Raw genomic sequence first — 26,664 nt, forward strand, 5'->3', positions numbered from 1 at the left:
GCGGGAGCCGGTGGGGCGATGCCAGGCAGGAAGTCCTCCAAGGAGAAGAAGCGGCGCCGATCGCGTTCCTGCTGTCCGGGAAGTGCCTCGGGGCCAGGTGGCAGCGAGAGGAAGCGGAGGAGCACCGAGTCCAGCCACGGTGGCCCCGAGGTAGCGCGCCAAGGAGAAGGAGAGGCGGGAGGGTGCTTAGCGGCTCTGGCTGCTGCTTTTGTCCGCTCGAGAACCGTCTCTCCTGGCCAGCGCCGTGCCTCGGCCGTTGTCGGCGGTGTGCGTTTGCTGCGGGGAGGGTCGGGGGTAGGCGCCTGTGCCAGTCTCTCGGCCGGCTAGTTGCCGCAGCTTTTCGCCCCGGCCTGCGGCACAGGCACGGGACCCGGTTCCTTCCGTCAGAACGGGACAGCCCGCAGCTGCACAGAGGAGCGGGCTCGGGCGGGGAGTGGTGTGGGCAAAGAACCCCGCGGACCGGGCGGGCAGCGCCGTGGCGCGCCTCGAGCACGTCCCGGGGAGGCAAGCCTGCGTTTTCCCAGGTGTAAGAGGCGCAAGGCTGTGCCCAGAGGTGCCCCGGCCCGCCGTGCTCGCCGGGGTGTGCGTCTGTTATCGTAGGTGTCGGTTGGCGAGCGCAAAAACTGCCTCAGAATGCACTTCCGAGGGACTTGCGGCACTGCCATGAGGTATTTCTAGCGGTTTTCTTTTAACTGTGAGGCTCAGATGTGTGGACGATCTGATTGTATGCCAATTCCTTTCTTAGCAGGGCAGTTAGGTTAGTGATTGTAATTGCACGGCAAGTGAGACAGATTTCTTTTGCCTTAAAGGATGCTTTCATGTCTAAGCAGCAGCTAGGTATTTGTAGCTAATGTTTTAATGTTTTCCAGTTAATATTTAAAAGGTGTGGTTCTTTTTTTTTCTCCTCTTGGAAGGTTGTAAAATTTTCCCTACTGTGGGAATGGTTTTAGTAACCAAAAATATTGTTTCTGTGATACAGTTACCTTGCAAACTAAAACACAGTTTGCAAGCTCAGAAGTCCATCTTAAGATGTACTTTGCAGTTATGATGGGAAAACTACTGCAAGCACAAATAGAGCTCCAAGTTTCCTTTGCAGGTTGTTGAAAAATGTGAAAATTGTGCTTGTCCTCCTTGATTTTTAGGAAGCAAAATGCAACGTGCCATCTGAAGAGAAAGTAGAGGAAGCTGAAGAACCCAGTGATATAGAAGAAGGAGGATTAGATCTCAGTATCTCACTCAAACCTGTCAGTTTCTACATAACAGACAAAAAAGAAATGCTTCAACAGTGTTTCTGTGTCATAGGGGAGAAAAAGCTGCAGAAGATGCTGCCTGATATTTTAAAGGTATTAAAGTACACTTTATATATGTTTTACAGTCTTGAATGCTTGTGTTATAAAGCATATTTATTTCTCAAGTCTAGTGGCTTTCCACCTTAAAAGCTGCCTTTGTGTTTCTTAAATAAAGCTTACATCAAGTGAGACTTTTCAAAGGTTTGGTATAGTTATTCCAGCTTGCTCTTTTTCCACTGCTCAGCCTTTGCTGAGCTGCAGGCTGCTTCTTTTTCTGTCATCTGCTTGTACTGGTTAGTTATTTGCAGAAGGAGTTCAATAGTTGCATGAGATAAACACTTTACCTCAACATATTAATTAACTTAAAAACCTTTCTTGATAAACAGTTTCTGGAACTGTAACTTCTGTGGACCTCAGTGGTAGTGGTATTGCTAGAGTTTTACTGGCTTAGAGCGTATGCTTTTTGAGTCTTGTGGAACTGCAGGGCTTGGTAAATCTGATTTAAGCTTGCAGCCTTTACAGAAGAAGGTGCTGCATGTGAAATGGCATTTGTGTGATGTTTTGTTAATTTTAATGTATTTTTTTTAAGCCATATGATTAATATGAGTGAGGCAGGACTACTTCATTTTAAATGTGGTGGACTTCATACAGTCTCATCCATTTCTCATCTCTGGGAGAAGAAAACTGGAGCAGCTGGGGGCAAGGGCATTACTGAGTTTGAAAGGAAGTTGCCTAGTATTGTAGAACCAAACCTACAGTAGTGTTGTGAAGGTTAGAATGTGCTCAGCATTTCCTAATTTTGGCAGTTCTACGTGGTTTCATAGTTTGTTTGAAAGTGTGAAAGAAATTACGACTTTATTTCACCAAGTAGTGTGAAATATGTGAAGTTAACTGGAATAACCATAAAATCTGTGGCAGCATGTGGTATGGCTCAAACATCAAAAATGGATCACAATTTACATAAGAAACTTTTTCCTTTTTATGTTATACAACATTGTTCAAGAGCCATTTGTGAACTTGGTTTCTGGTCTTTGCAGGATTAATTACATAGTTCACTTGCTCCCAGCTGAGGGAGAAGTAGGAGTAATCAGGGCTACAGTTTTTTGCTCTACCATGGTTCACACACATGGTGTGGTATTCTTGCTGCTCAGTACTGCAGCTGCAGTGAAGACTTGCAGCCCTGGGTCAGGGGGCTGATTTGGTGTATTGTTTAGCTGTTTAGAAAAAAGTACACATTCCGTTTCTGTTACTTGTCAAAACTGAAGCACCTGCCTGATGTTCTTCAGCAGCTGTGTCTGTGGAGCTCTCAATGGGGACAGGATTGGCAGTTTGAGTTAGCTGTTGATTCAGTACAGTTCAGGTACTGCTTACTGTTCATGATTTCTTTGTCCTCAAAAAATCTTAGTGGCTTATGGTCTGTCTTACTCATCTTCTTAGAGCTGTTCCATGGAGGAAATCAAAAGGCTTTGCTTGGAGCAGTTGGAGCTGTTATCTGAAAAAAAACTGTTGAAGATACTTGAAGGTATGAATTTAAGTTTTAGTTACCACTGTTCACCACAGTATAGTCTGCCTCTAAACTGGATTTTCATTTCTTGCTACTAGCATGTATACATACATACCAGTAAGTGTATATTAGCATGTAAATAGAATCATAGAATCAATTTGGTTGGAAAAGGTCTTCAACATTATTGAGTCCAACTGTTGCCTACCTCTGCCTAAGTCTAGTGCTAAACCGTGTCTCTTAGCACCGTATCTATATGTCTTTTAAACACCTTGAGGGATGGGGATACAACCACCTCCCTGTTCCAGTGTTTGAGAACCCTTTCAGTGAAGAAGTTTCTTCTAATACCCAACCTAATCCTCCCCTGGTGCACGCCATTTCCTCTCATCCTGTCACTTGGTGCTATGGTAAAGAGACCAACACTCCTTCATTACAGACCCCTCTCAGGTATCTCTGAAGAGTGATACTAGTATATATATGTATTGGTATAACATTTGGTAATAATATATATATATAGTGATATATAGTGTGTTTGTGTATATAGTGTATATCTAGTTTTGATCTTTTAAGCTCGAATGAAAGCATCTGTTGATTTAGAAGCTATAAAGAACACACTGAGAAAACACTAGCATAATTTTGTTTTCCTTAGTACCCAAAAAGAGCTTTTGACTTGATGTGAATAACAAAGCTAGGACAGTATTGTTTGAAATCCTTTGTTTTAGTTAAACTGATAGTAAGTTGCCTCCTGGTTCTCTGCAGGGGAAATATGATGTACTGCAGTACCAGCTCAATTAGTTATTGCACTGGAGTATTTGACATGTAGAGAAAGAATTCTTAGGGGATTTCCCTGCTCTGCTGAGACACACTGTTCATGTACTTTGATTAAGAATGCGACACTCCAGCTTTTCAGTATCTTGCTGAACTTCCAATTGATATTTAAGGGCTGAAGAATTTATTTGTAAAGGTACTGCTTTCTTCTCAATTATATGTAACTCTGCAGATCTTGAATGCTGCAGAGTAACTTCAATTAGTTCTGTCTCCTGTACTGTATTTTTAGTTCCTTTAGTATTATACTAGGAATAGCTGTTTGGTTTTCATAATCAGAGAATGCTAGAGGTTGGAAGGGACATCCAGAGATTGAGTCCAGCCCGCCTGGAAAGCAGGACCTCTCAGGGCAAGTCACATGGGAACACATCCAGGTGGGTTTTGAAGATCTCTGGAGAAGGAGATTCCACAACCTCTCTAGGCAGCCTGTTCCAGTGCTGTGTCATGCTCATAATAAACTCAATCACAGAAAAACTTTTTTTATGTCCATTGCCCCTCATCACTGGCTGTCACTGAAAAGAGGCTGACTTTTAAAAGGCCAGCCATATGCCTAGCAGAAAACACACAAAGCATTTTTGTTTTGACTAAGTTTAGTTTGAGAACATCTGCTTTACCTTCTGCTGATTATAATAGAGTTAATTATTAAGAGTAGGCCTAACTATAGTATTAGTTATGTAACTTGCCTGAATTGTCTTGTTTGAAACTGTTTATTTCTAGGCAGGGGTGGAGCTGATTCTGATACTGATGAGGAGGCGGAAGGAGACAAGACTGGAGGTGAACCAGTCAGTCAGTGAGTAAAAGACAAAACACTTAAAAACTTAGTTTAAGAATGCTGCACAATGCAGTGATTTTTCATGAAAAATTATCAAATCTGATGTTGAAAAGCCCAGTTGCTGTATCCTTAATTATATCAGTGCTTTGCTTGCATGACAAGAAGCTGTGACTGCTAGAAAGCACTGAACTTACAAACGTGCCTTTGTCACTTTATAACACTCAATATATCTTGAGCACATAACTTGGTTTCATGGTGGTGTTACCACCTGTCTGTTGAGTTTTGGTAGCTGAACTTGTGCGTGCTCCTAGCCTGCAGCAGAAGTGATTTAACAGCCCTCTGAGTGAGCTAAAGCAGGTTGAGTAACTCACTTTGCTCCATGAGTTGCGTTAAGTACACTTTCAATTCAGCTGAGATGTCTCTTCTCTTCCACTCTTCCTTCTGGTCCTTCATTCCTGCCCCAGTTGAATCGGCACTGACAGTTACTGGTTTCCTGTGTTCTCTCTTGGGGATGTAGTAGAGTTTCATGAACAGAGGCTTTTGGCTTCCTATTCTTAGGTTAGCATCAGTTTTGTGAAGGCCAACAAAACCCTTTTAACCTTTTCTTAAAATACTTGTTAGTTTGTTAAAGACACATTTGGTGTAGCATGTTACTAAGTCCCTTCTTTTTTTGAAAGGCTGAACTTTCTGACAGTTTCTAGGGAAGAAGGGGAAGTTACCAGTTACCACCCACAATGTATCAAACTTTGAGTCTAGCTTGCTTGTAGAAGCCTAAATGAAAAGCTTTCCTGTGTTCATTACTGACCCAAATGCACCACAGATTCAGTGCACAAGATAATAAACCACTGAGACAACACAAGGTAATATATCAGTGTTGGGCAGATTAAAGTATCTCTTGGTTCCTGATTTGTTAGTTTATCCAGACCTACTAAACAGGGACAAATGGCTAGAAAAGGTAGAGACAGGAATCCAAGTTTTACATTCTGGCCAATATTTTTGATTTGTTTTCAGATCCTCTCTTCAGAAAGTTACTGAGTTAGTTTCTCATCATACATCACACAAATATACTACAAAATGGAGTGACACTGAGTTAAAACTGTGATACAGTTTTAATACCCTCTGGCACTGTTTCTTCTGGGTCCTTTTGTAGCTGATTTATGACTGTATCCCACCCTCAGGTCTTTATTGTCCACATGATCTACGAATGGTGTCAGTACAACCATTTATGTGGACTCATTGTATTGTCTTGGACATTGCCCTCTGCTGGCTGTCTAAAAAAATAATATAAAAATAGTATCAAACCCTAGAAGATGCACGAAGTGTCAGGTCTCTCTGTGTGAAAGAGTCCCTCTTCAGTGACCGGTGTTTTGCCAGTGAACTTCTGAACAGAATGAGAAGACAAACTTGTTGGCTAAGGAAACCATGAAAAATGACCTAGGATTTTGATTTCTGGAGAAGGTATATATGTGCGGTTTTTTTGTTGGTGGTGGTTATGTTTTGTTTTTTTAAGGCCTAGTTCACAAGCTCTTTACTGTTGCAAGATACAGGAAGTGTTCTTTATCTTAAAGAATTATGGTGAAGTTAGTGCTGCTCATTTCAGGAAGGTAGTTCTGTGGCTGCAAGGTGTTTCAAAACTAATGTTGGGAGATACATTTATGACCCTCAGCCACAGAAGACACAGTAGAAACAGCAAAATAAGGAAAACAAGCGGGATGTACCATTTTTTTGACTAGTGGGTATGAGAAGACACTTAATAATCCATTATCCCATGGAAACTAGGAAAGTTTCAGGAAAACAGCCTCTCTAGGGAGTAAATTGCAGCTCAGAAGTCTGCTGTTCTTGAGCTGCCCTGTTCTTGAGTTGCCCTGTTCTACCATCACAGCACTTTAATATTGCAAATGACTTCAAACTGACTGGACAAGATATGCTGGTGTATGAACTGTGGCATGTCTTCTCCTTTTAATACAGCAGGTTAAAAAATGTTGTGCTATACACATAGCTGTCTCAGAAACTTGGCTCTAAGGTTTAGCAGTATGCTTAGTTTAACAATGGCAAAAAACTCAACCAACCACCATTACTACCACCAAAAAACCCAAACCAAATGAAAAAAATACCCCTAAGCAAACAGAAACAACAACAAAACCAAACTGAATAACTAACAAACAAGAAATCCAACAACAACAACCCTCCCAAACAAAACCAAAAAACCCCAAACCAAGGAATATCAAAAACACACACCAAAAAAAAAAAGGGGGGGGGTGTGGGGAAGTTGCTTTGCTAATAGAGGGTTAAAAAAGAAATGTGAAATGAGAGAGGAAAAAATGAAGATTTTATACTGATCATTAAAGCCCAGTGCTCAATAAGTAGAGCAAAATCAGGCTTTCACAGCTGCAAAATGTCACAAGCCCTTTTTAATAAATAAGTCTAAACTTTGGACAGTTAAGCAATCTTTTTTTTTTTTTTGCAGTTTGTATGTAAATGCAAGCTTGCAAAACTTAATAAAACTGTTTCAGCCAGAACAGCAAAAAGTCAGTCAACAGCCAAGGAGACCAAATCTGCATCAGTGAAGAAATGGTGAAAATTGCATAGCTAAGCTGAGCTTCAGTTGTCTGAAATCATTAATATATTTTTAATTATTACCTGAATTTACATGGATGAAATTTTTTGCCCTGGGAAGAGAAAAGACTTTCCAGAATGAAAAAGGCACTTTATTTGTTTATACTCTCACTGTTGGTTCTTCCTAGTTTGCCTTGAATACTTGGTGATTGTCTAATAAATGATTAGTTGTTTTTTTTACTGCATTCTATGTTGCAGTATTAAATAATAAAATAAATAATAAAACATAGAAAAATAAAATCAGCCATACAATGTTAAAGCCTTTTTGGTTTAAATCCTATTTGTCTTAGTTATTCTCATGGACACATAAACATCAGTAAATTTGCAGATGACACCAAGCTGGGAGCAGGTGTTGATCAGTTAGAGGGTGGTAGGGCTCTGCAGAGGGATCTTGACCAGATGGGCAGAGTCCAACATGATGACATTCAACAAATCCAAGTGCCAGGTGCTGCACTTTGGCCACAACAGCCCCATGCAGATCTACAGGCTGGGGTCAGAGTGGCTGGAGAGCTGCCAAACAGAAAGGGACCTTGGGGTGCTGATTGACAGCTGGCTAAACATGAGCCAGCAGTGTGCCCAGGTGGCCAAGAGGGCCAATGGCATCCTGGCCTGCATCAAGAATAGTATGGCCAGCAGGAGCAGGGAAGTCATTGTGCCCCTGTACTCAGCACTAGTTAGGCCACACCTTGAGTATTGTGTCCAGTTCTGGGCCCCTCAATTTAAGAAGGACATTGAGACTCTTGAATGTGTCCAGAGAAGGGCAATGAGGTTGGTGAGAGGCTGAGGGAGCTGGGATTGTTTAGCCTGGAGAAGAGGAGGCTCAGGGAAGACCTTCTTGCTCTCTACAGCTACCTGAAAGGTGGTTGTAGCCAGGAGGGGGTTGGTCTCTTCTCCCAGGCAACCAGCACCAGGAAAAGAGGACACATTCTTAAGCGGCACCAGGGGAGGTTTAGGCTTGAGGTGAGGAGAAAGTTCTTCACTGAGAGAGTTGTTGGCCATTGGAATGTGCTGCCCAGGGAGGTGGTGGAGTCCCCATCCCTGGATGTGTTCAAGAGGGGATTGGACATGGCACTTGGTACCATGGTTTAGTAGTCAAGAGGTGTTGGGGTGACAGGTTGGACTTGATGATCGTTGAGGTCTTTTCCAACCTTGTTGATTCTATGTGAAAGGAAAAAGGGAATAGCAAGTCTGACTTTAGTAAAAACAAGTGATTGGAAACACCATTTTCCTTCTTTCATCTTTGTTTGCTGTTGTTTGTGGTTTTTTTTAAATAAATTTAAAACCATGTACCTTCAGCAGTGTCCATATGTCAGTAGAAATCTAGAAAGCTTAAATTACTACATTTGAAGAAACTGTATCAAAATGTAAAGGCTTTCTTAAAAGGGTATAGTTTGTATTGATTCTTTTTCCTCCCCCCCCCACCCCGCCAAATAGGCAAATACTTATCTACCTTTAAACACCTGCTTCCTGTCTAAAAGTAGCATGGATTTAGAGGTGTTTCTCCCAGTACAGGGAAGACTGCAAAAGTCATCTCTTTATCTGAAGCTTTGGGATGGTGTTACATCTGTAACCTTCCTTTTTCTCTGGTGCATATACCCTCATTCTGCCACCAGAACTGGAAGTCCTGAGGCTTTTCCTAAATTTCAGCCTTGTGAAAGCTTCAAAGCTTCACATGCTTCTGTTTTGTTAATTTGTCACCAGCTTCTTCCGAGTTAAGCATTAGAAATCCTGGAATAAGCATGCAGAAAACTGAAGAAGCAGGACCCATATTTGTGAATAAAGGGAAATAAATATAAACTATATATATATATTTTATATCTATATATAAAAGCATGGAATAAGCATGCAGAAGAACTGAAGAAGCAGGACCCATATTTGTCAATAAAGGGAAATAAAATAACTATTATATAAATATATATATGTATAGTTTATGTAATACATATTTGAAACATATTTTATATAATATATATTTTTAATGTATTTATAAATAAATAGAAATGCTTCATTACATGTGAGTTCTAGGTAGAATTTTGCATTATGCACTTCTCAGATTTTTGTTTATTGTTTCTGTGTTGCTGTCTCTAATGGCCTGCTGTTATACCAAAAGAACTGCCAGGCTAAAACAACAGTTGTTTAATTGAAAGGAGTGAGCCAGTCCTGCAAAACCAAGCAGGCATTCTTCCTATCCTATTAGCATGTGCCTGAGCTATTTCATTCATGTTGCTTGAATTGGCTCTTTAAATACCCTCTAACAGAAGGACTGAAATTATTATTGTATATTACTAAACTATTTACTGCTGTAGTAAAACACGGTATTAGCATGCTTGTTCTTTTAATTCATTGTGGTGATCTTGTGTTCATGCATATATTGGGAGTAAATGATCTTTTGCTTTGAAAATATAATCACAGTATCACTAAGGCTGGAAGAGACCTCGAGGATCATCGAGTCCAACCTGTCACTACAGACCTCATGACTAGACCACGGCACCAAGTGCCTCATCCAATCCCCTCTTGAACACCTCAAGGGATGGTGACTCCACCACCTCCCTGGGCAGCACATTCCAATGCCTAACGACTCTCTCGGTGAAGAACTTTCTCCTCACCTCGAGCCTAAACTTCCCCTGGCACAGCTTGAGACTGTGTACTTATTTTTTTCCACTGAAAATTTGCAGTTTAATATTCTCTCAAGTTTACAATGTTTTCATTGCTTTGCAGTCTTGAGTGCAGATTTCGCTTGCTTTGTTTTAGAAAGGTTAGCTGCTTAAAGTCTTGCTTTGCTTTAACATCTTTTGCTCCTGGGTACTGGGCTGTTCACAAGTATGCAATTTTCCCTCTTAAGACAATTTGGTTATCTTCAGCATTTGGAATCACTGAAAGAACAGGCAACACAACTTACTGGACTGATACTTTAGCATGTGACCTCTGTTCAGTACCTTCTGTTTTTGTAGTGTCCTCAAACTTCACCTGTAATCAGACTAACGGACCTTGTATAGCTCATTAAACTACTTGATTAGCATCTGTTATTTGGGATACCTTTCCTGAGGAGGACTACTTAGTAAGGACTCTTTCCTCCTCTCTCTCTTTCCTTTTTTCCCCCTGCCAAATGCTTGCTGTTAATTAATTCTCATCATGGAACACTGCCCTTGGAACAAAAATTCCGTGGGGAGATGTACGTGGAGTTGGGCCTTCTAGAAATATGTGGTGGGTTGAAACTCCCCCACCCCCACCCCACATTAACTTTGCCAGACCAGCCCAATGGGAACCAAATGAAAGTTGTATTTACAAGCAGAACTACAATCTGCAATGGACTGCAATGAATATGTACAAATATACATTATTGACAGGTATTTATAATTAACAAACAGTGCAAGAATCCACTTGCTACTAGCTACTAGCTTTTCCTTTGCTGCCCCACTCTCCTGTACAAAAAGGGAGAAATGAGCAGAGAAAGATGGTGCAGACTTAACCAAAACAATGCAGCCAAGGTAAAGCAGAAGCAAGTTGATATCTCTCCAGGGCAAAGAGGGGAGCAGAGAAGAAAACTGGGTTTGTACCACCAGTCTTACAGAATCAATGATGTTGGGAAAGACCTCAGAGATCATCAAGTCCAACTTATCACACAACACCACATGACTAACTAAAACATGGCTTCAAGTGCCATGTCCAATCCCTTTTTGAACACCTCCAGGGATGGTGACTCCACCACCTCACTGGACACAGGACTCAAGGTGTGGCCTAACCAGTGCTGAGTACAGGGGCACAATGACCTCCCTGCTCCTGCTGGCCACACTATTTCTGATGCAGGCCAGGATGCCATTGGCCTTCTCGGCCACCTGGGCACACTGCTGGCTCATGTTTAGCCAGCTGTCAATCAGTACCCCCAGGTCCCTTTCTGCCTGGCTGCTCTCCAACCACTCTGTCCCCAGCCTGTAGCTCTGCATGGGGTTGTTGTGGCCAAAGTGCAGCACCTGGCACTTGGACTTGTTAAATGCCATCCTGTTGGACTCCTCCCATCTGTCCTGCCTGTCAAGGTCCTTCTGCAGAGTCCTTCTACCCTCTAACAGATCCACACCTGCCCCCAGCTTGGTGTTGTCTGCAGATTTGCTAATGGTGAACTCAAATGCCCTTGTCCAGATCATCAATAAAGATATTGAATAGGATTATGGTAGATGTCTCTCCATTGGAATTATTTAGAATTACATCTATTTTCTTTTTTTACATCTGATAGTGATTTGTTTACATTTTACTACTTCTCTGCTTAAGGTCTGTGAAAAATTTTAAAGGCATAGCCTAAAACTACCACAAAATATTATTTAGATGTGGAACTGCAAAGGCAAATTTTAATTTGGGAACGTATGTAATTTTTATGTCAAGAGTAGCAGACAAGCCTTACTCCTGAAATGTGTGATTCTTAATGACCATTAAAAGCCCTCTCAGAAAAGTATGAGCATGACTATATATCATCTTTATAGACTATCCTTTAAGTCCAGCCTGTTTAAATAATTTTTTTCTGTAATAAAACTTTGCCTGCTGGTCTCCAACCCCAGTGGCTACTAAAGCTTGGAATCGCAACCATCAGCATTATAGAATAGAACAGAATAGAATAGAAAAGAATAGAAAAGAATAGACCAGACCAGGTTGGAAGAGACCTTCAAGATCATCGCGTCCAACCCATCAACCAATCCAACACCACCTAAACAACTAACCCATGGCACCAAGCACCCCATCAAGTCTTCTCCTGAAAACCTCCAGTGATGGCGACTCCACCACCTCCCCAGGCAGCCCATTCCAATGTGCAATCACTCTTTCTGTATAGAACTTTTTCCTAACATCCAACCTGAACCTTCCCTGGCGCAGCCTGAGACTGTGTCCTCTTGTTCTGGTACTGGCTGCCTGGGAGAAGAGACCATCATCCATCTGTCTACAACCTCCCTTCAGGTAGTTGTAGAGAGCAATAAGGTCACTCCTGAGTCTCCTTTTCTCCAGGCTAAGCAATCCCAGCTCCCTCAGCCTCTCCTCATAGGGCTTGTGTTCCAAACCCCTCACCAACTTTGTTCCAGCAAGTCAACATCCTTCCTAAACTGAGGGGCCCAGAACTGACACAGTACTCGAGGTGCAGCCTAACCAGTGCAGTGTACAGGGGCAGAATGACCTCCCTGCTCCTGCTGGCCACACTGTTCCTGATGCAGGCCAGGATGCTATTTGCCCTCTTGGCTGCCTGAGCACACTGCAGGCTCATGTTCAGCATTATTTTACTCTTATTGTCTTAGTATTTAGCTATCTACTCGATATTAAAAGAAATTTCCCTTTCATTCATTTTCCTTTTTTTTTTTTCTCCCTACTTAAAAGCAAAAAAAAAAGCAAGGGGTATGTGGAGGTTGTTATGATGTGGAGGCTGGTTTCTTTTCTCTGGTATCAAGTCATAGAATGTGAGGAAATAGCCAGAAATTGTGCCAGGGGAAGTTTAGGTTGGATATTAGGAAAAAATTTTTACTGGAAGGCATAGGAATAGGTTGTCCAGGGAGGTTGTGGAGTCACCATCCTTGGATGTGTTCCAGAAGTGTCTGGACCTGGCACTTTGGGATATGGTTTAATGGCCATGGTGGTCAGGTTGATGATTGGACATGATTATCTTAAAGATCTTTTCCAACCAAAACAATTCTAGGAATCACCTCTTTTCCTAACTTGTGCTGTTGTTTTACCTCACTGTTTGTAATCATCTAGAGTTGTGGTACCAGAGCACCCTCAGTCCCAGATTTCTGACAGCAGAAATGCAGACTCCTTAAAGTGATGGGTTCAGTACAGAGTTGATGTGCATGGGCCCCAGGTAGCTATTGCACTGGCTTGGAGCATGGCAATATGAAAAGCTAGGATAGGGCAAATCAGAATTTACAGCATTTGTCACCAACAAACTGAGAGTTAGCTTTTGTTCTGAAAAGGACATACTGTGCAAATACTGTTCTGTTATAAAACAGTGGTAATGCTGAGTTTGTGTCATGGAAAAGTGACTTCAGCCTTCACTGTCAGGGAAAAATGTCTTTCAAAAGTGGTAAAAAGAGGGAGCTCAAAATTACTGCTGTCACATATTTGCGTGAGAGAAGAAAATATTGCATCTGTGTGTTGTGCCTTAATTGATCTTCTACTCCCATTGTTTGGAGACAAGATGATGAGCTACCCTTTCTTAGATCCATGCCCTGGTGTAGATAATTGGGAAGAAGGTATTTCTTACAAACAAATTAAACAAGATGAGCAAATTGAGAGTGAAACGAACTGTGACCTGAAATGCTTCTCCTTGGCCACAAGATGGTGTGAAATGCCCACCTATGGAATGAAGTAGTGAAGGTTCACCAGCAATACAGCCCAAACCAATCAATTCTGAAAGCAAAAAGCCATGCTATGAAAGTACTTCTGGGTTCTCAAAATTCTTTTGCTCACAATAGGTAGTCATTAAAGGAGCATAGTTGTGCTGTAATCAGTGACACAGAAGAAACTTTACAAGTTCTGACTTACTCAATTGATAATTTCTTTTTCATGTAGCTGTTAAAGTGAGCGTAAATGATTTCATAGCCAGTATTTGAACCATAGTAAGTTTTCTGGCAAAGGGGTGATTGTAATTCCTCAGTGAAATTCTGTGTTACAGCTCAGTGTAATACTGAAGATGTGAATTTTCTTGCCTGCATATTATTTGTGCAAGATGAGGCCATCCCTAGAAACACATTGCTGTCCAGTGCAGAGGTGACTGCTCAGCCCTAAATGCTGAAGCACGTATGTGAGCCAGGAAGGTGTAAGGCAGCCCAATAAGCTTTGGCTCTTAGTGATGAGCAAGGTCTATCACAACCTTATTTTGGTCATGAGTTGAGTGACAAGTAGAACCAAGGGCTAGGAGTTGCTTAGAAAAAAATGGGGAGAAGAGAGGGGAGAAGAGAGGAGAGAGAAAAGAGAGAAGTGAAGTGGACCCATCCAGACATGTTGACAGCAGCTGCTCCAAACTGCTCTGCAGTTGCTGGCACTTGGACATTCAAGCCCACCAAGCTTGTATTCCCACTCTGCTTGGTGCTCACACCAACTTGTGCATGCAGGCCTCTCTGCTGCTGCAGACCCACGATCATCCTGTTGATCTCTCTAGTAAAGCTTTGGGCCCTCAACTTGTCTCCTTGCAGACCCTTTTCTCCTTCAGGAATTTGGCCTCTGATCTTATAGGCTGGTACCTGACTCCCAGACCTCTCATCCTACTTGCTAGCTAGACTAGCCTGAGTTTTGCTGGTGAATTACAAGTGTGTGCATACACACTGATTCATGATAGTGGAGTTTGCCAAGGTAGTGTGCACATTTTTTGTTCTTGTCTAGTTTATGGCAAAAGAATCCTGTAGGTCCCTGTGATCTGTGGTCCCCTTTGCAATTGATGTCACTTAGGCATATGGATGTGCACATACGTACAGACCTTAGTGTCCTCTCATGTTGTAAAATAGTGTAGTAATAGAGTTCAGTAAGAAGGCAGGACAGACAGTTACTTGGGTCCAGGGTTTGCTCATACAAATGTACTGACTAGCAATGTGCTTATGCTCTGTTGGCCCTTTTTGCACTCTTTAGGTTTTTTTTCCTCACAATGTTTTTTGTAAGTTTCCCTTTGTTCCTCCCTTTTCCCGTCCTTGGTTCTTCCTCTAAGCACACCCCATGCTGCCTTACGCACTGGTACACATCATAGAATCATAGTCTTGTTAGGGTTGGAGGGAACCTCAAGGATCATCTAGTTCAAATGCCTCTGCCATGGGCAGGGACACCTCACATTACATCAGGTTGCTCAGAGTCACATCCAGCCTGGCCTTAAAAACCTCCAGGGATGGGGCTTCTACCACCTCCTTGGGCAACCTGTTCCAGTGTCTCACCAACCTCATGGTGAAGAACTTCTTCCTAACATCCAATCTGAAGCTACCAATTTCTATTTTTGCTCCATTCCCCCTAGACCTGTCAATACCTGACACTCTAAGAAGTCCCTCCCCAGCTTTCTTGTAGGCCCCTATCAGATAGTGGAAGTCCACAATAAGGTCTCCTCAGAGCCTTCTCCAGACTGAACAGCCCTAACTCCCTCAGTCTGTCCTCATAGGAGTGCAGCTTCAGCCCTCTGCTCATCCTCATGGCCCTTCTCTGGACATGCTCCAGCACCTCCAGATCCTTCCTGTAAAAGGGGCTCTAGAATTGGACATCCCTTAAAAACATCTGCCAGCAATCCTGAAATGCACTTCTCCAGCGCCCTGTGCAGACTCCTTTACTCTCACAGACAGTAATAAGCAGCCCATTAGGTGATTTCTCCAGCTGACTGCTCTTGCCAAGTTTCATCCTCAGAAAGCAGGCTGGTTACTCTCACAATCCTAAGAGCAACTCAGGGTGGACCCTGATGAAGTTTCTGGAGTTCCTCTGCTCTTTTCTTGTCCTTTTTGCTATTGGTGACTCATTGAATGCAGAGCCTTGTGGGCATAGCAGTACTATGGAGAACTCAGTGTGATAGGCCTTGCCAAGTGACAAGAAAGCAAAACCTGAAATTTCTGAGAAGTGCTGTGACAGCATCATGGACATATTTACCTGCTGTTCTGTGCTGGCACCTGGTCTAACCTCACCCAGTAATGGAGGTGAGTGGGGAAATGTTGCTGCCAGGAGTCTCCAGGCTTTGATCTAAAGCCTTTTGCTCTGGCACTGAGGTTGCCTGGTCTAGACTGTGCAGGCTCACTGGAGTGGTAATTGGGGTGGATCTCAGCTGGGTGACCATATGGTTATGTGTGCGAGTGCAGAGCTTTCCCTCAGTCTGTGCTCCTCTTGATCCACCTAAATTGAACCTGGTAATGTCATGTTTTCCAGTGTTCCTTTTCCCCCTGTGACAGCAAGAAGACTGAGACTCTGGTTGACATCTCTAAACCATCATATACAGCAGACCTAGTTTTATTTATTGAGTTCCTGGGATTTTTTTCACATCTAACAGGTGAGGGCTCTAATCTGTCCTGCAATACCTCTGTCCTTTGTAGTACAAGACTGATGACTGGAATGTAAAATAAATGAGCAAACTTTCTTCATTTGTGAAGTGGCAAATTCTAAATAATTTTCTGAAGGGGTTAACTGTAGGTACAGAACTTCATGGTCAGCATAGCTGTTTGAACATCTAGTTTGTATTCATTCCTTCTCTTTCAGCTTTGCCTGGGAATGGAAAGTCCAACATTGAAGGGTTGGGGTGATACCACCCTTGACCAGGCAGGAAAGCCAACTGAAAGGATACACCCCATTGAGCTCTAAGAAAAATGCTTCACAGTAAATAGTTTATTTATTATGATGACAAGGGACAGTACATTTCTCTTTCCTCGCTTAAGGTATAGAACATTAAAAACCCAACATTTTCAGGTGCTGTGTGAATATACAAACAGCTACACATTCTCCTTAATTATTGCATGTGCATTTGTATTGCAGTCGGTACAAAAAGTGGGAGAAACAGGACAGTAATTTCTGCTTCTGCCGAAAAGGAAGTAGCAATGAAAATAGCTGTGTCTCTCAGACCAAGGTGACTGGAAGTATTAGAGTGTTTGACCTCCTGACATAGCCAGTGAAAAATGAAGCATGTTTTTGAGAGTATGGGGAAAATAGATCTACATTCAGTTTTAGGTAAAGCCTTCAAACCACTGTTGTTTAGGTCTGAGGTACTGCTATCCTTTTTGTACTGCTGTTTAGCTGCCACAGGCAGGATGGTTGCATTCATTCCCTGTTAATATGTATGAAACAAATGCCACACCAACATTCAGGGTAGGAAGTTGTCAGTTTTGCTGTCAGAATGCTCACTAAACATGGCCACTGAACTCTTCCTGTAATTCTGTGTCATTCTGCCTTCTTTCTTCCTGTCTATTTCACAGTGTTTTCAGTTTGTGTAAGTAACAGGTGCAAATCTGTGAAAGACATAGACATTTCACAGACATACCTTTTTCTTATTCCTTGTATAAAGGAAGTGAAGCCTTACAGGTCAAGGATAGACATCTTTAAATAGAATAAACAGAGAAATGCAAATACTAAATCAGTTTAACAGTTCCATTGCACTTTGTTTTCAAAACTCTGCCTTTGTGAAAACATGAGATTGTGATGTAGGGGAGGGGTGGATGGTGGTGAGGTAATGGTAACTAAATGAAAACAGCTTAATTCAAAATAAAATAGTAAATTATTTGAATGCAACTGGGACTATGATTTTTTTTCCCCCAAATCATTTAACTGTGTGACAACTATTCTAAGCTTTAGAGAAAAGCTCCAGATATTAGGGAGGGGCTACCAGTGGGGATTGTTAATCTGGAAGGCTAGAGAGTAGTGGAAATTATTATTTTGTCCTTGTTTATTGCTAGGCAAAGCCAAAAAAAAAAAACCCAAACCAAAAAGAAATATCTCATTCTGAGGTGCTTACTTTAGCACTCTGTGTTCCTTTTGCCTGTATTCATACTGTAGCTGGCCTATTGGCCTACCACCACCACCACAAAATTTCTTCAGTTAAAGTAAATGTTTCTTAGAAAAGTTTTCCTAAATTGTAAAATATGAGGATTACAATGTCATCTTGTTTGTTTTCAGACAGGACAACAGTATAGATTCTACTTCTTCTTTCAGAGAAGACAACAAGCTGGAAAGTCAGGAGTCAAAACAAGGTATGTAGTGGAGAAAGCTAAAATTTTATTTACTGGAGTGATTAATTGGACCGTGACTAACTCCAGATTTGAGAGATTCTGGGGCTAGAAGCAAATTGCAGCTCTTCAAAGTTTGCTAGTTTATCTTCTGGAACAAGACTGAAGCTCTTGCAAGGCTCATTTGGCTCTTCATATCTAATTTTTCAGCTGAAGAGGAACTTCAGTCATTTCAGGGTCTTGGTATGCAGGTGATTGCTAATACTGCTATTTACCATTTGCTGAATTCTTTGAGAATCAGTTTTACTTTCTATTGAGATGATCATTGGAGTCTACAATACTCTTGATTTGACATTCATAGCCATTCACTACTACAATATTTTTTTGCCCAAGGACTGATTGTAATTAATCATTTTGTTCAGTCTTGATACATGACACCTTACTTTGTTGTGCAGAGCTAAGATTCCAGGAATGGTGCTTAACACCCACCACTCCTGATAGCTGCACGTTTCACTTGAAGTCAGGGCCAGTGGAAGTACACACTCAGATCTTTGGATCTCTTTTGTCTTGGGTATACATTTTCTCTTTTGAAAAAGTGCAGGGGGTGAGGCATTCAGGTACTACAGTGATTGGCACAGTAGAATAAGCAAGAGCAGGTACTTTTGTGGTACACATTTGAGTACCTGCTGTGTAAGGAAAGTTTCCTTAAGCTGCAGCAGGGTTTGGTTTATTGTAATCACTAAATCAGTGCCATGTCACGACTGGCAGTATTATTTTGTGGATGGAGCACTAGGATTGTAGGTGGTTTTGTCTCAGTCTGTTGATTTCCATATGCAGTAACATCAGAAATAGCTTTTCCAATCAAACAATGTTGTAAATTCTTGCAGCCTATATTTCTCTTCTGCAAAGATTAACATTACTTGCTTCCTGCAACTCTTATTTCACAATTCAGAATGTTGTCTGCGAGATGTCTCTCGGAGTAACTTTGTGATTATTTTTTTTTCTGAAGTAATTAGCAAGAGGAATTAATCCTAGAAGGAAAGAGTCATAATAGAAGCATCAAAACTTCTAGGAGCAGTTTGCTATGACTTTGTGAGGAATGCCTTCAATGTTCTGTCTTTTGCTGTATGGAGTGACCTTAGTACTGACAGATTTCCTTCAGATCTCTTCCACTTTTGTATTATTAAAGGGGCTTGATGATTGCTGCAGGTGATTGCTGTTGTTTTTTTATGACTTAATCAACCAGTGTATACTAATGGCTTTGGGCTATAACAATGGCTCCACTCAAGACATTATGTGCTTTAAAGAGCTTTTGAGAATATCAATATAAGAGTAAAAACATAACTAATCACTTGCTGAGCTGCAGCCTGTGATCCAATAGGGAAGAAGAATGAGAGGGTAAGCAAAAGTTCATAAAATAAGATTTTAAAATGGAATTAAGTATGCTAGAATAAACTTTGCAAATGTAGTTGAAGGGAAAAGTGGAAGTCAGCAAAATAATAAAGGTAATGAGAAATGCCAACCATGATCTTTGTTAGTGGCTGAAATCACAACTGTGAAAGAAGGAAATAAAACCCCTCAGAACATCTGTAGGCCCATGAGCTTGTAAGGACACTGTATTACACAGTTCTGGAAGCTCCAAATTCTGAATGGAACCTGAGGTGGCTTTGCCCAGTTTCCTGGTCCATACTAATTCTGGGACAGACATGAATCATTGTTCATACTGAGCTTCTGCTTAATATGTCACCACTACCAAAAGGAATCCTTTCGTGGGTTGGCTCCAGCCAGCAGTAGGTGCCCATCAGTGGCTGAATTACTCCTCCCCCAGTGGAGGAGACAATCAGAAGAGCAAAGGCAAGAAAAAACTGTTGGGTCAAGAGAAAGACAGTTTAATAAGTGAAACAAAAGCTGTGAACTAGAACAAAGCAATGGATGGGCTTTATTTATAACTTCCCATTGACAGCCAGATTGTTATCCACTTGGAAAGCAGAGCCTTGGCATACACTGGAAGTTGCTTGGGAAGGCAAATGCCATAGCCATGAACACCCCTTTTCCCTCCTCCTTTCCTTGAGCTGTTATTAGCTGTGAGCACAATGTCATATATGGTGGACAATATCCCTTTGGTCAGTTGGACTTAGCTGTTCTGGCTGTGTATCCCTCCCAATCTCTTGCCCATCTCCAGACTAGTCATTGTTTAGTCAGGGTGAGAAACAGAGAAAACCCTGAGCCTGTGCAAGCACTGTCCAGCACCTGTGTGTTACCAACAGTTTCAGATGCAAGTCCAGAACCAGCATCTTACAGACTGCTGTGAAGAAAACCAACTCTGTCCCAGCCAGACCCAGTACAAAGTCAATTTCTCTCTGCATTGAGTTAAGACGAGTGCAGTCTGTGAAGCTGACTTTCAGGCTTTGAACTGTGATATGATGCACCTACTTTTGTGATCAGTGGAAAAGCTGCTTGGTTGACCAGCATGTTAGGCAAGTGCTGACTGAAACTGTGGAGCAGGATAGGGTAATTTCCATTTCTTAATCCTGTCGATGCCCATTTCTTTTGATCTTCCATATATTTTGTGTATTGCAAGGTAGAGTTAAAAATATAGTGTTCAAAGTTGATTTGATAGTGTAGGAAATAGGCAAAACTGCACCCAAAACTGAAATACTAATCTTGTCACAGTGGGAAAAGGCAAAACTACTTAGGAGTGAAGAAAGCCCTGGTATGTTGATCCAAGTACTTTATATGCAGTGCTGTGAGGAGGACTTCTTTCAGAATAATTTCTGGTTTAGGCTTCCAGTATTAATTGCTTGAAAATTGTGATTTACCTTACAAAAAAAGAGACCAAAAACTCTCTGTGAACTCATCAGTATTTCTTATCCTGCATTTTCCACGGTTTAATTTGCTTTTTGTCAGCTCTGACTAGAGTGTTGGAGGTGCCATAGGTGTTAGTTGTATGGGTTCCCCTATGTGCTGTATTTACCAGTATGATCACCAGGTTTTGCAGGATTGTCAGCCAGTGTTATGAGGAAGTACAGTGATAATTATGTAAGATCCTACATCAAGAGTGTGATCTCATTCAGGGTAGCACACAGTATTCCTAAACCGGGACTTAAATACTGTGATGAATTACAGCCTTTCCCTTTTCCTGCTTTTTTTCCCTTTTCCTGCTTTTTTCCCCTCTTCCCCCCCCCTTTTCCCCCTCTTCCCCCCCTTTTTCCCCTCTTTCCCCCTTTTCCCCCTTCCTCCCTTTTTCCCTCATTCCCTCCCTTTTCCCCCCTTTTCCCTCTTCCCCCCTTTTCCTTCTTCCCCCCCTTTCCCCCCTTCCCCCCCTTTTCCCCCTCTTCCTCCCCTTTCTCTTCTTTCCCCCTGCTTTCCCCTATTTCCCCCCCTTTTCCTCCTCTTTCTCCCCTTTCTCTTCTTTCCCCCTGCTTTTCCCTATTTCCCCCTATTTTCCCCCTCTTCCTCCCCTTTCTCTTCTTTCCCCCTGCTTTCCCCTATTTCCCCCTCTTTTCCCCCTCTTCCCCATTTTTTTAAGCAGAGAAAAGTCCATGTACAACTTTCTTAGTAATCAGTATTGGTTTTTATTTTGTTTTCCCCACACCCTCAGGATAGCAGAAATATCATAAACCCCAGTTAAAATAGATTTTTCCTAAGGTTTTCCTGCACTGCTTGTCATTAAAATGCATGCATGAACCAGAAGGTGTTTTCAGATGTTTAAAAAATACAGACAATATTTTTCTAATTTTGTTTTGTTCCCTTTAAAAGCAGAAGTGGCCTCTTTTGAGGCTGGTTGATTAAACTGGTTTTGAACAAGGAACAGTTTAATTTTTCTAACACATACTCTAGAACTGCTCTTGGAACAGAACTTACCCCCTACTGCAAATGGGTTTGTACAAAAACTCAAGGAGAAAACAGAAACCACTTTGTGGCTGGGGAGTGGTTTTTATTACATGTCCCAGTGGAGGCCAGTGACAAGCGGAGTCCCTCAGGGATCAGTCCTGGGACCAGGCTTGTTCAGCATCTTTGTGGGTGCCATGGACAGTGGCATTGAGTGCACCCTCAGCAAGTTTGCTGATGACACCAAGCTGTGTGGTGCAGCAGACACGCTGGAGGGAAGGGATCCATCCAGAGGGACCTTGACAGGCTGGAGAGGTGGGCACAAGCCAACCTCATGAGGTTCAACAAGAACAAGTGCAGGGTCCTGCATCTGGGTTGTGGCAGTCCCAGGCACAAATCCAGGCTGGGCAGTGACTGGCTGGAAAGCAGCCCCGAGGAGAGAGACTTGGGGGTGCTGGTGGAGGAGAAGCTCACCATGAGCTCTCAGTGTGCACTTGCAGCCCAGAAAGCCAATCAGATCCTGGGCTGCAGCAAGAGAAGTGTGGCCAGCAGGTCAAGGGAGGTGATTCTCCCCCTCTACTCTGCTCTGGTGAGACCCCACCTGGAGTACCGCATCCAGTTCTGGAGCCCCTATTACAAGAGGGATATGGATGTGCTGGAAGGTGTTCAGAGAAGGGCCATGAGGATGATCAGAGGGCTGGAGCACCTCTCCTATGAGGACAGACTGAAGGAGTTGGGGCTGTTCAGTCTGGAAAAGAGAAGGCTCCGAGGTGACCTAATTGTGGCCTTCCAGTATCTGAAGGGGGCCTACAAGAAGGCTGGGGAGGGACTTCTCAGGATATCAGGTAGTGACAGGACTAGGGGGAATGGAATGAAGCTGGAGGTGGGGAGATTCAGGCTGGATGTGAGGAGAAAGTTCTTCACCATGAGAGTGGTGAAGCCCTGGAATGGGTTGTCCAGGGAGGTGGTTGGGGCACCATACCTGGAGGTGTTTAAGCCCAGGCTGGATGAGGCTGTGGCCAGCCTGATGTAGTGTGGGGTGTCCCTGCCCATGGCAGTGTGGTTGGAACTAGATGATCCTTGTGGTCCCTTCCAACCCTGACTGATACTATGATACTATGGTGTCTTCAAGAGGAAAAAAAAAAGACTTTTTTTTTGGCTGCATTTAAAAATATTCCCTGTATAATAAAAAAGACACTGAAATATTGAAAATGTAAAACAAAGAGGTCTAAAAATGCAGTTTCCAAGCTACTTTACTCATTTTTGAAGAAGGAGAAAATGGGTTGTATTGGATCTGAGATCCACATCAAAAGAGCATTCCTACTGAGAAGAATTATTCAAAAATTATTTCCAGGAGTTTTCCAACATGAAACCATTAAATCTGAGTATCCTGAGGGAAAAAAAAGGGGCAGTGATAGGAAGATAATTAAGTAACAAATTGTAATGTATTAAAATCATAGGTCCCTGCTGTCTTAGACTGCATTATCAGTGATTTTTTTTAATGTACTTTGAATGTCAGTAAGATTTTGATTGCCTGATACTAAGAAAGAGCAATTCACAGAGGAAATATTTGCTTGGGTTTCCAGTATGTTGGTTGTTCTATTCTTGATGAGCAATGCTTACAAATCAGTACTTCTAGCCCTGCAGATCTGAGGTTAAGGAACCAAAGGATGCTACTACCAAATTCCAAAATAAAAGTAACCAGTTGCTGAATCATTGAATCATAGAACTGTCAGGGTTGGAAGGGACCTCAAGGATCATCTAGTTCCAACCCCACTGCCATGGGCAGGGACACCTCACACTGCATCAGGTTGCTCAGAGCCACATCCAGCCTGGCCTTAAAAACCGTCAGGGATGAGGCTTCCATCACCTCCCTGGGCAATGTGTTCCAGAGTCTCACCACCCTCATGGTGAAGAACTTCTTCCTAACATCCAATCTGAATCTACCCATTTCTAGTTTTGCTCCATTGCCCCCAGTCCTATCACTCCCTGACACCCTAAAAAGTCTCTCACCAGTTTTCTTGTAGCCCCCCTTCAGACACTGGAAGTCCATGATAAGGTCTCCTTGGAGCTTTCTCTTCTCCAGACTGAACAGCCCCAAATCCCTCAGTCTGTCCTCACAGGAGAGGTGCTCCAGCCCTCTGATCATCCTCATGGCCCTTCTCTGGACATGCTCCAGCACCTCCAGATCCTTCCTGTAATAGTGGCTCCAGAACTGGATGCAGTACTCCAGGTGGGGTCTCACCAGAGCTGAGTAGAGGGGGAGAGTCACCTCTCTTGATGCAGCCCAGGATGTGATTGGCTTTCTGGGCTGCAAGTGCACACTGGTGGTTCATGTTGAGCTTCTCATCCACCAGCACCCCCAAGTCCTTTTCTTCAGGGCTGCTCTCAAGCCAGTCACTGCCCAGCCTATATTAGTGCTTGGGATTGCCCTGACCCAGGTGCAGGATCTTGCACTTGGTCTTGTTGGACCTCATGAGATTGTCATGGGTCCAGCTCTCCAGCCTGTCAAGGTCCCTCTGGATGGCATCCCTTCCCTCCAGTGTGTCTGCTGCACCACACAGCTTGGTGTCATCAGCAAACCTGCTGAGGGTGCACTCAATGCCACTGTCCATGTCACCAACAAAGATGTTGAACAAGCCTGGTCCCAGTACTGCTCCCTGAGGGACTCCGCTTGTCACTGGCCTCCACTGGGACATGAACCCATTGACAGCCACCCTTCGGGTGTGGCCATCAAGCCAGTTCTTTATCCACTGAATGGTTCATCCCTGGAACCCATTCTGCACCAGCCTGGAGACCAGGATGTGGTGTGGGACAGTGCTGAAAGCTTTGCTCAGGTCCTATTAAAGCCAGATGTCAGCCTACTGATTTGAAAAGTCAGTCACAGAACTGTTTAGGTTAGACTGGCAGTTTTTGAGATCATCAAACCAAATGCCCCTGCTCAAGCAGGTCAGTGAGAACAGGTTGCTCAGGACCACCTGCAGTCAAGGTTGAATATGTGCAAGGATGGAGACTTCACAACCTCTCTGGGAAAACCGCTCCAGAGTTTGACCACCTGTAGAGTTAACAAGTTTCCATGTTTTCAGAGGGAACATCCTGTGTTTTAATTTTCACCCACTATCAGTAGTCTCATCAGTGTGCAGTACTGAGAAGACTTTCACTTCCTTGTCCCTACCATGTTTTTAAAGGAGAATTAAAGAAAATAATAATGATAATAAAGCCCTAGGTTTGCAATACTGTCTGAATATATATTGAGTAAAGACTGTTTTTGATCTATGGAGGATCATTATAGACTAACGTAGCTTACAAAGGAATGTAAACTTCCTTTTCATCTTCATGGTAAGCAATTGTATGTATTTCAAGACCACAGATCTCTATCTCTGAACTCTCATTATTAATTAACAGGGCATGCAGCCATAGCTGTGGATATGGTACTAACAAAAGCAATTTTAAAGCCTTTAGAATCAGTAACTTTGCTATCACCTGACTATAAATTGTTCATTTTAAGCAGGAACCAGTCCTACTGTAATTTGCACGGAGACAAAGGTTAGTAAAGGACAAAGAATTTCTGAGGGCAGTGTGTCAAAAGCAATAGCCTATCTGTATCCACACCTTGAGAACAGTTACTCAGATGCTGGTAGAGTTCTGCTTTCATTTCATTACACTGCCTTTTCTTATTATTTTTATTAACTTTCAGTAAGCTCCAAATTTCAGCCTGCATTGAAAGCCAATGCCACAGCCTCCTCCATGTTTTTACTGAGTGAAATGCATCTAAAGTACTTGTGATGAATTCTGAAGAGTTGCACTGTAAATGGAATTCCCATTAATTTTTTGGGGGCTGTGCCTGACTGCAGTGTCCACCTTCTTTCAAAAATGGTGTTAAAATTTCGTTCTCAAAACTGTATTTTGAAAGCTAAATTTAAAGGTAGTAAACAATAATAAATTTTGCACTGCAGAGGCTTCCTTGTGTTATAAAACCTTATGACATTTTAATTGGGAAAACAGATCATGTAACTCCGTAGGATAGAATAGATCTTCCTGGCACTGTTGCTTTGCTATCAGCAAAATTGGCATAAAAATGCGTTAACACTTGTCCAGATTAGATCAGCCTCAAAAGTTGGAGGAGAAAAAGGAGAGGAATGAGTTGTCTTAAATTCACAGGTGTTTTTGCCACTCTGAATCTGCAGAGGAGCGCTTTAAGCAGAAGCAGTTTTGTAAGTTGAAGAAAGAATGGCTCTGTTAGGCTACTGTATGATTGTTACCTTTATGTTACAGGCAAGGGAGAAGATAGTGATGTGCTCAGCATAAATGCAGATGCATATGATAGTGACATAGAAGGTCCATGCAATGAAGAAGATGGCCCAGATGCGCAAGAGAACACTGTCAGAAGTGGAGCTGGTCAGATAGATGACCTTCAGAAGGACATTGAGAAAAGCGTGAATGAGATACTGGGGTTGGCAGAGTCCAGCCCAAAGGAGCCCAAAGCAGCAACCTTAGCTGTTCCTCCCTCAGAAGATGTTCAGCCATCAGCACAGCAACTGGAGCTTCTGGAGCTTGAGATGCGGGCCAGGGCTATTAAGGCTCTGATGAAGGCTGGTGATGTGAAAAAACAGCCCTGAGATTGTTTAGAGTTAACTTTCAGTATTTGTTATAAAGGATGTGTGATGTCTGTTCTCAGTGTTGGAGTGTATTTGGGTTGGGTATGACATTCCTCGTTCAAACTCTATTGTGTATTCTGACCTGTGACTGAAGCTGTTGATAGCTGGTTTCATTGCCTTTAGTGTGCTGCTTCCATGGGATGCACGGAGTGGTTTGATGCTTCACTGAGATCATATCCCTTTCTGCTGGGTTATCTCTTCCAAGTGCTGGGTTATCTCCTCAGAGAATCACACAATATAAAGAGCTATGCTAGGAACCTGGTGCCTTCCTTCCAGAAAGGTTAGGAGAATCAAATTCTTTATAGCCCCATGGTTAGAAATTATCAGCTATTTTATTTATTAAAAACTTGTTTAACTATGTGAGGAACTTGATTTATATTTAATTTCATTTAAAATAGCATTTTGAAGAGGTCTTTTGTTGTGTGACTGCCTTAGGCAGTCAGTGATGGGATTTGAGATTGCTTATTTCTCCTTGGGGCCCAGCTCATCATCATGCAGCTATTCTAGTTAAAATGAATTATCACAGTATCACAGT

General features: G+C 42.5%; 1 protein-coding gene across 1 annotated transcript; it reads left to right on the forward strand.

The window, feature by feature from the left end:
- CAAP1 (caspase activity and apoptosis inhibitor 1) lies at positions 1-26,655 on the forward strand. The gene is made up of 6 exons (XM_054178938.1): positions 1-150; positions 1,143-1,343; positions 2,727-2,811; positions 4,333-4,405; positions 17,591-17,664; positions 25,747-26,655. Exons 1-6 carry the CDS (start codon positions 19-21, stop codon positions 26,088-26,090), a joined length of 909 nt encoding a protein of 302 aa, XP_054034913.1. The 5' UTR covers positions 1-18; the 3' UTR covers positions 26,091-26,655.
- Positions 26,656-26,664: the final 9 nt, after the last annotated feature.

Source organism: Dryobates pubescens, chromosome Z (genome assembly GCF_014839835.1).
Source record: "Dryobates pubescens isolate bDryPub1 chromosome Z, bDryPub1.pri, whole genome shotgun sequence".
Taxonomy (NCBI): domain Eukaryota; kingdom Metazoa; phylum Chordata; class Aves; order Piciformes; family Picidae; genus Dryobates; species Dryobates pubescens.

Excerpts from the sequence above, each read along its gene's own strand:
- CAAP1 (XM_054178938.1), top strand. The coding sequence starts at position 19 with ATGCCAGGCAGGAAGTCCTCCAAGGAGAAGAAGCGGCGCCGATCGCGT. Across the intron at positions 4,406-17,590 it reads GGAGGTGAACCAGTCAGTCA|ACAGGACAACAGTATAGATT; the intron begins GTGAGTAAAAGA and ends GTTTGTTTTCAG. Across the intron at positions 17,665-25,746 it reads AAGTCAGGAGTCAAAACAAG|GCAAGGGAGAAGATAGTGAT; the intron begins GTATGTAGTGGA and ends TTTATGTTACAG.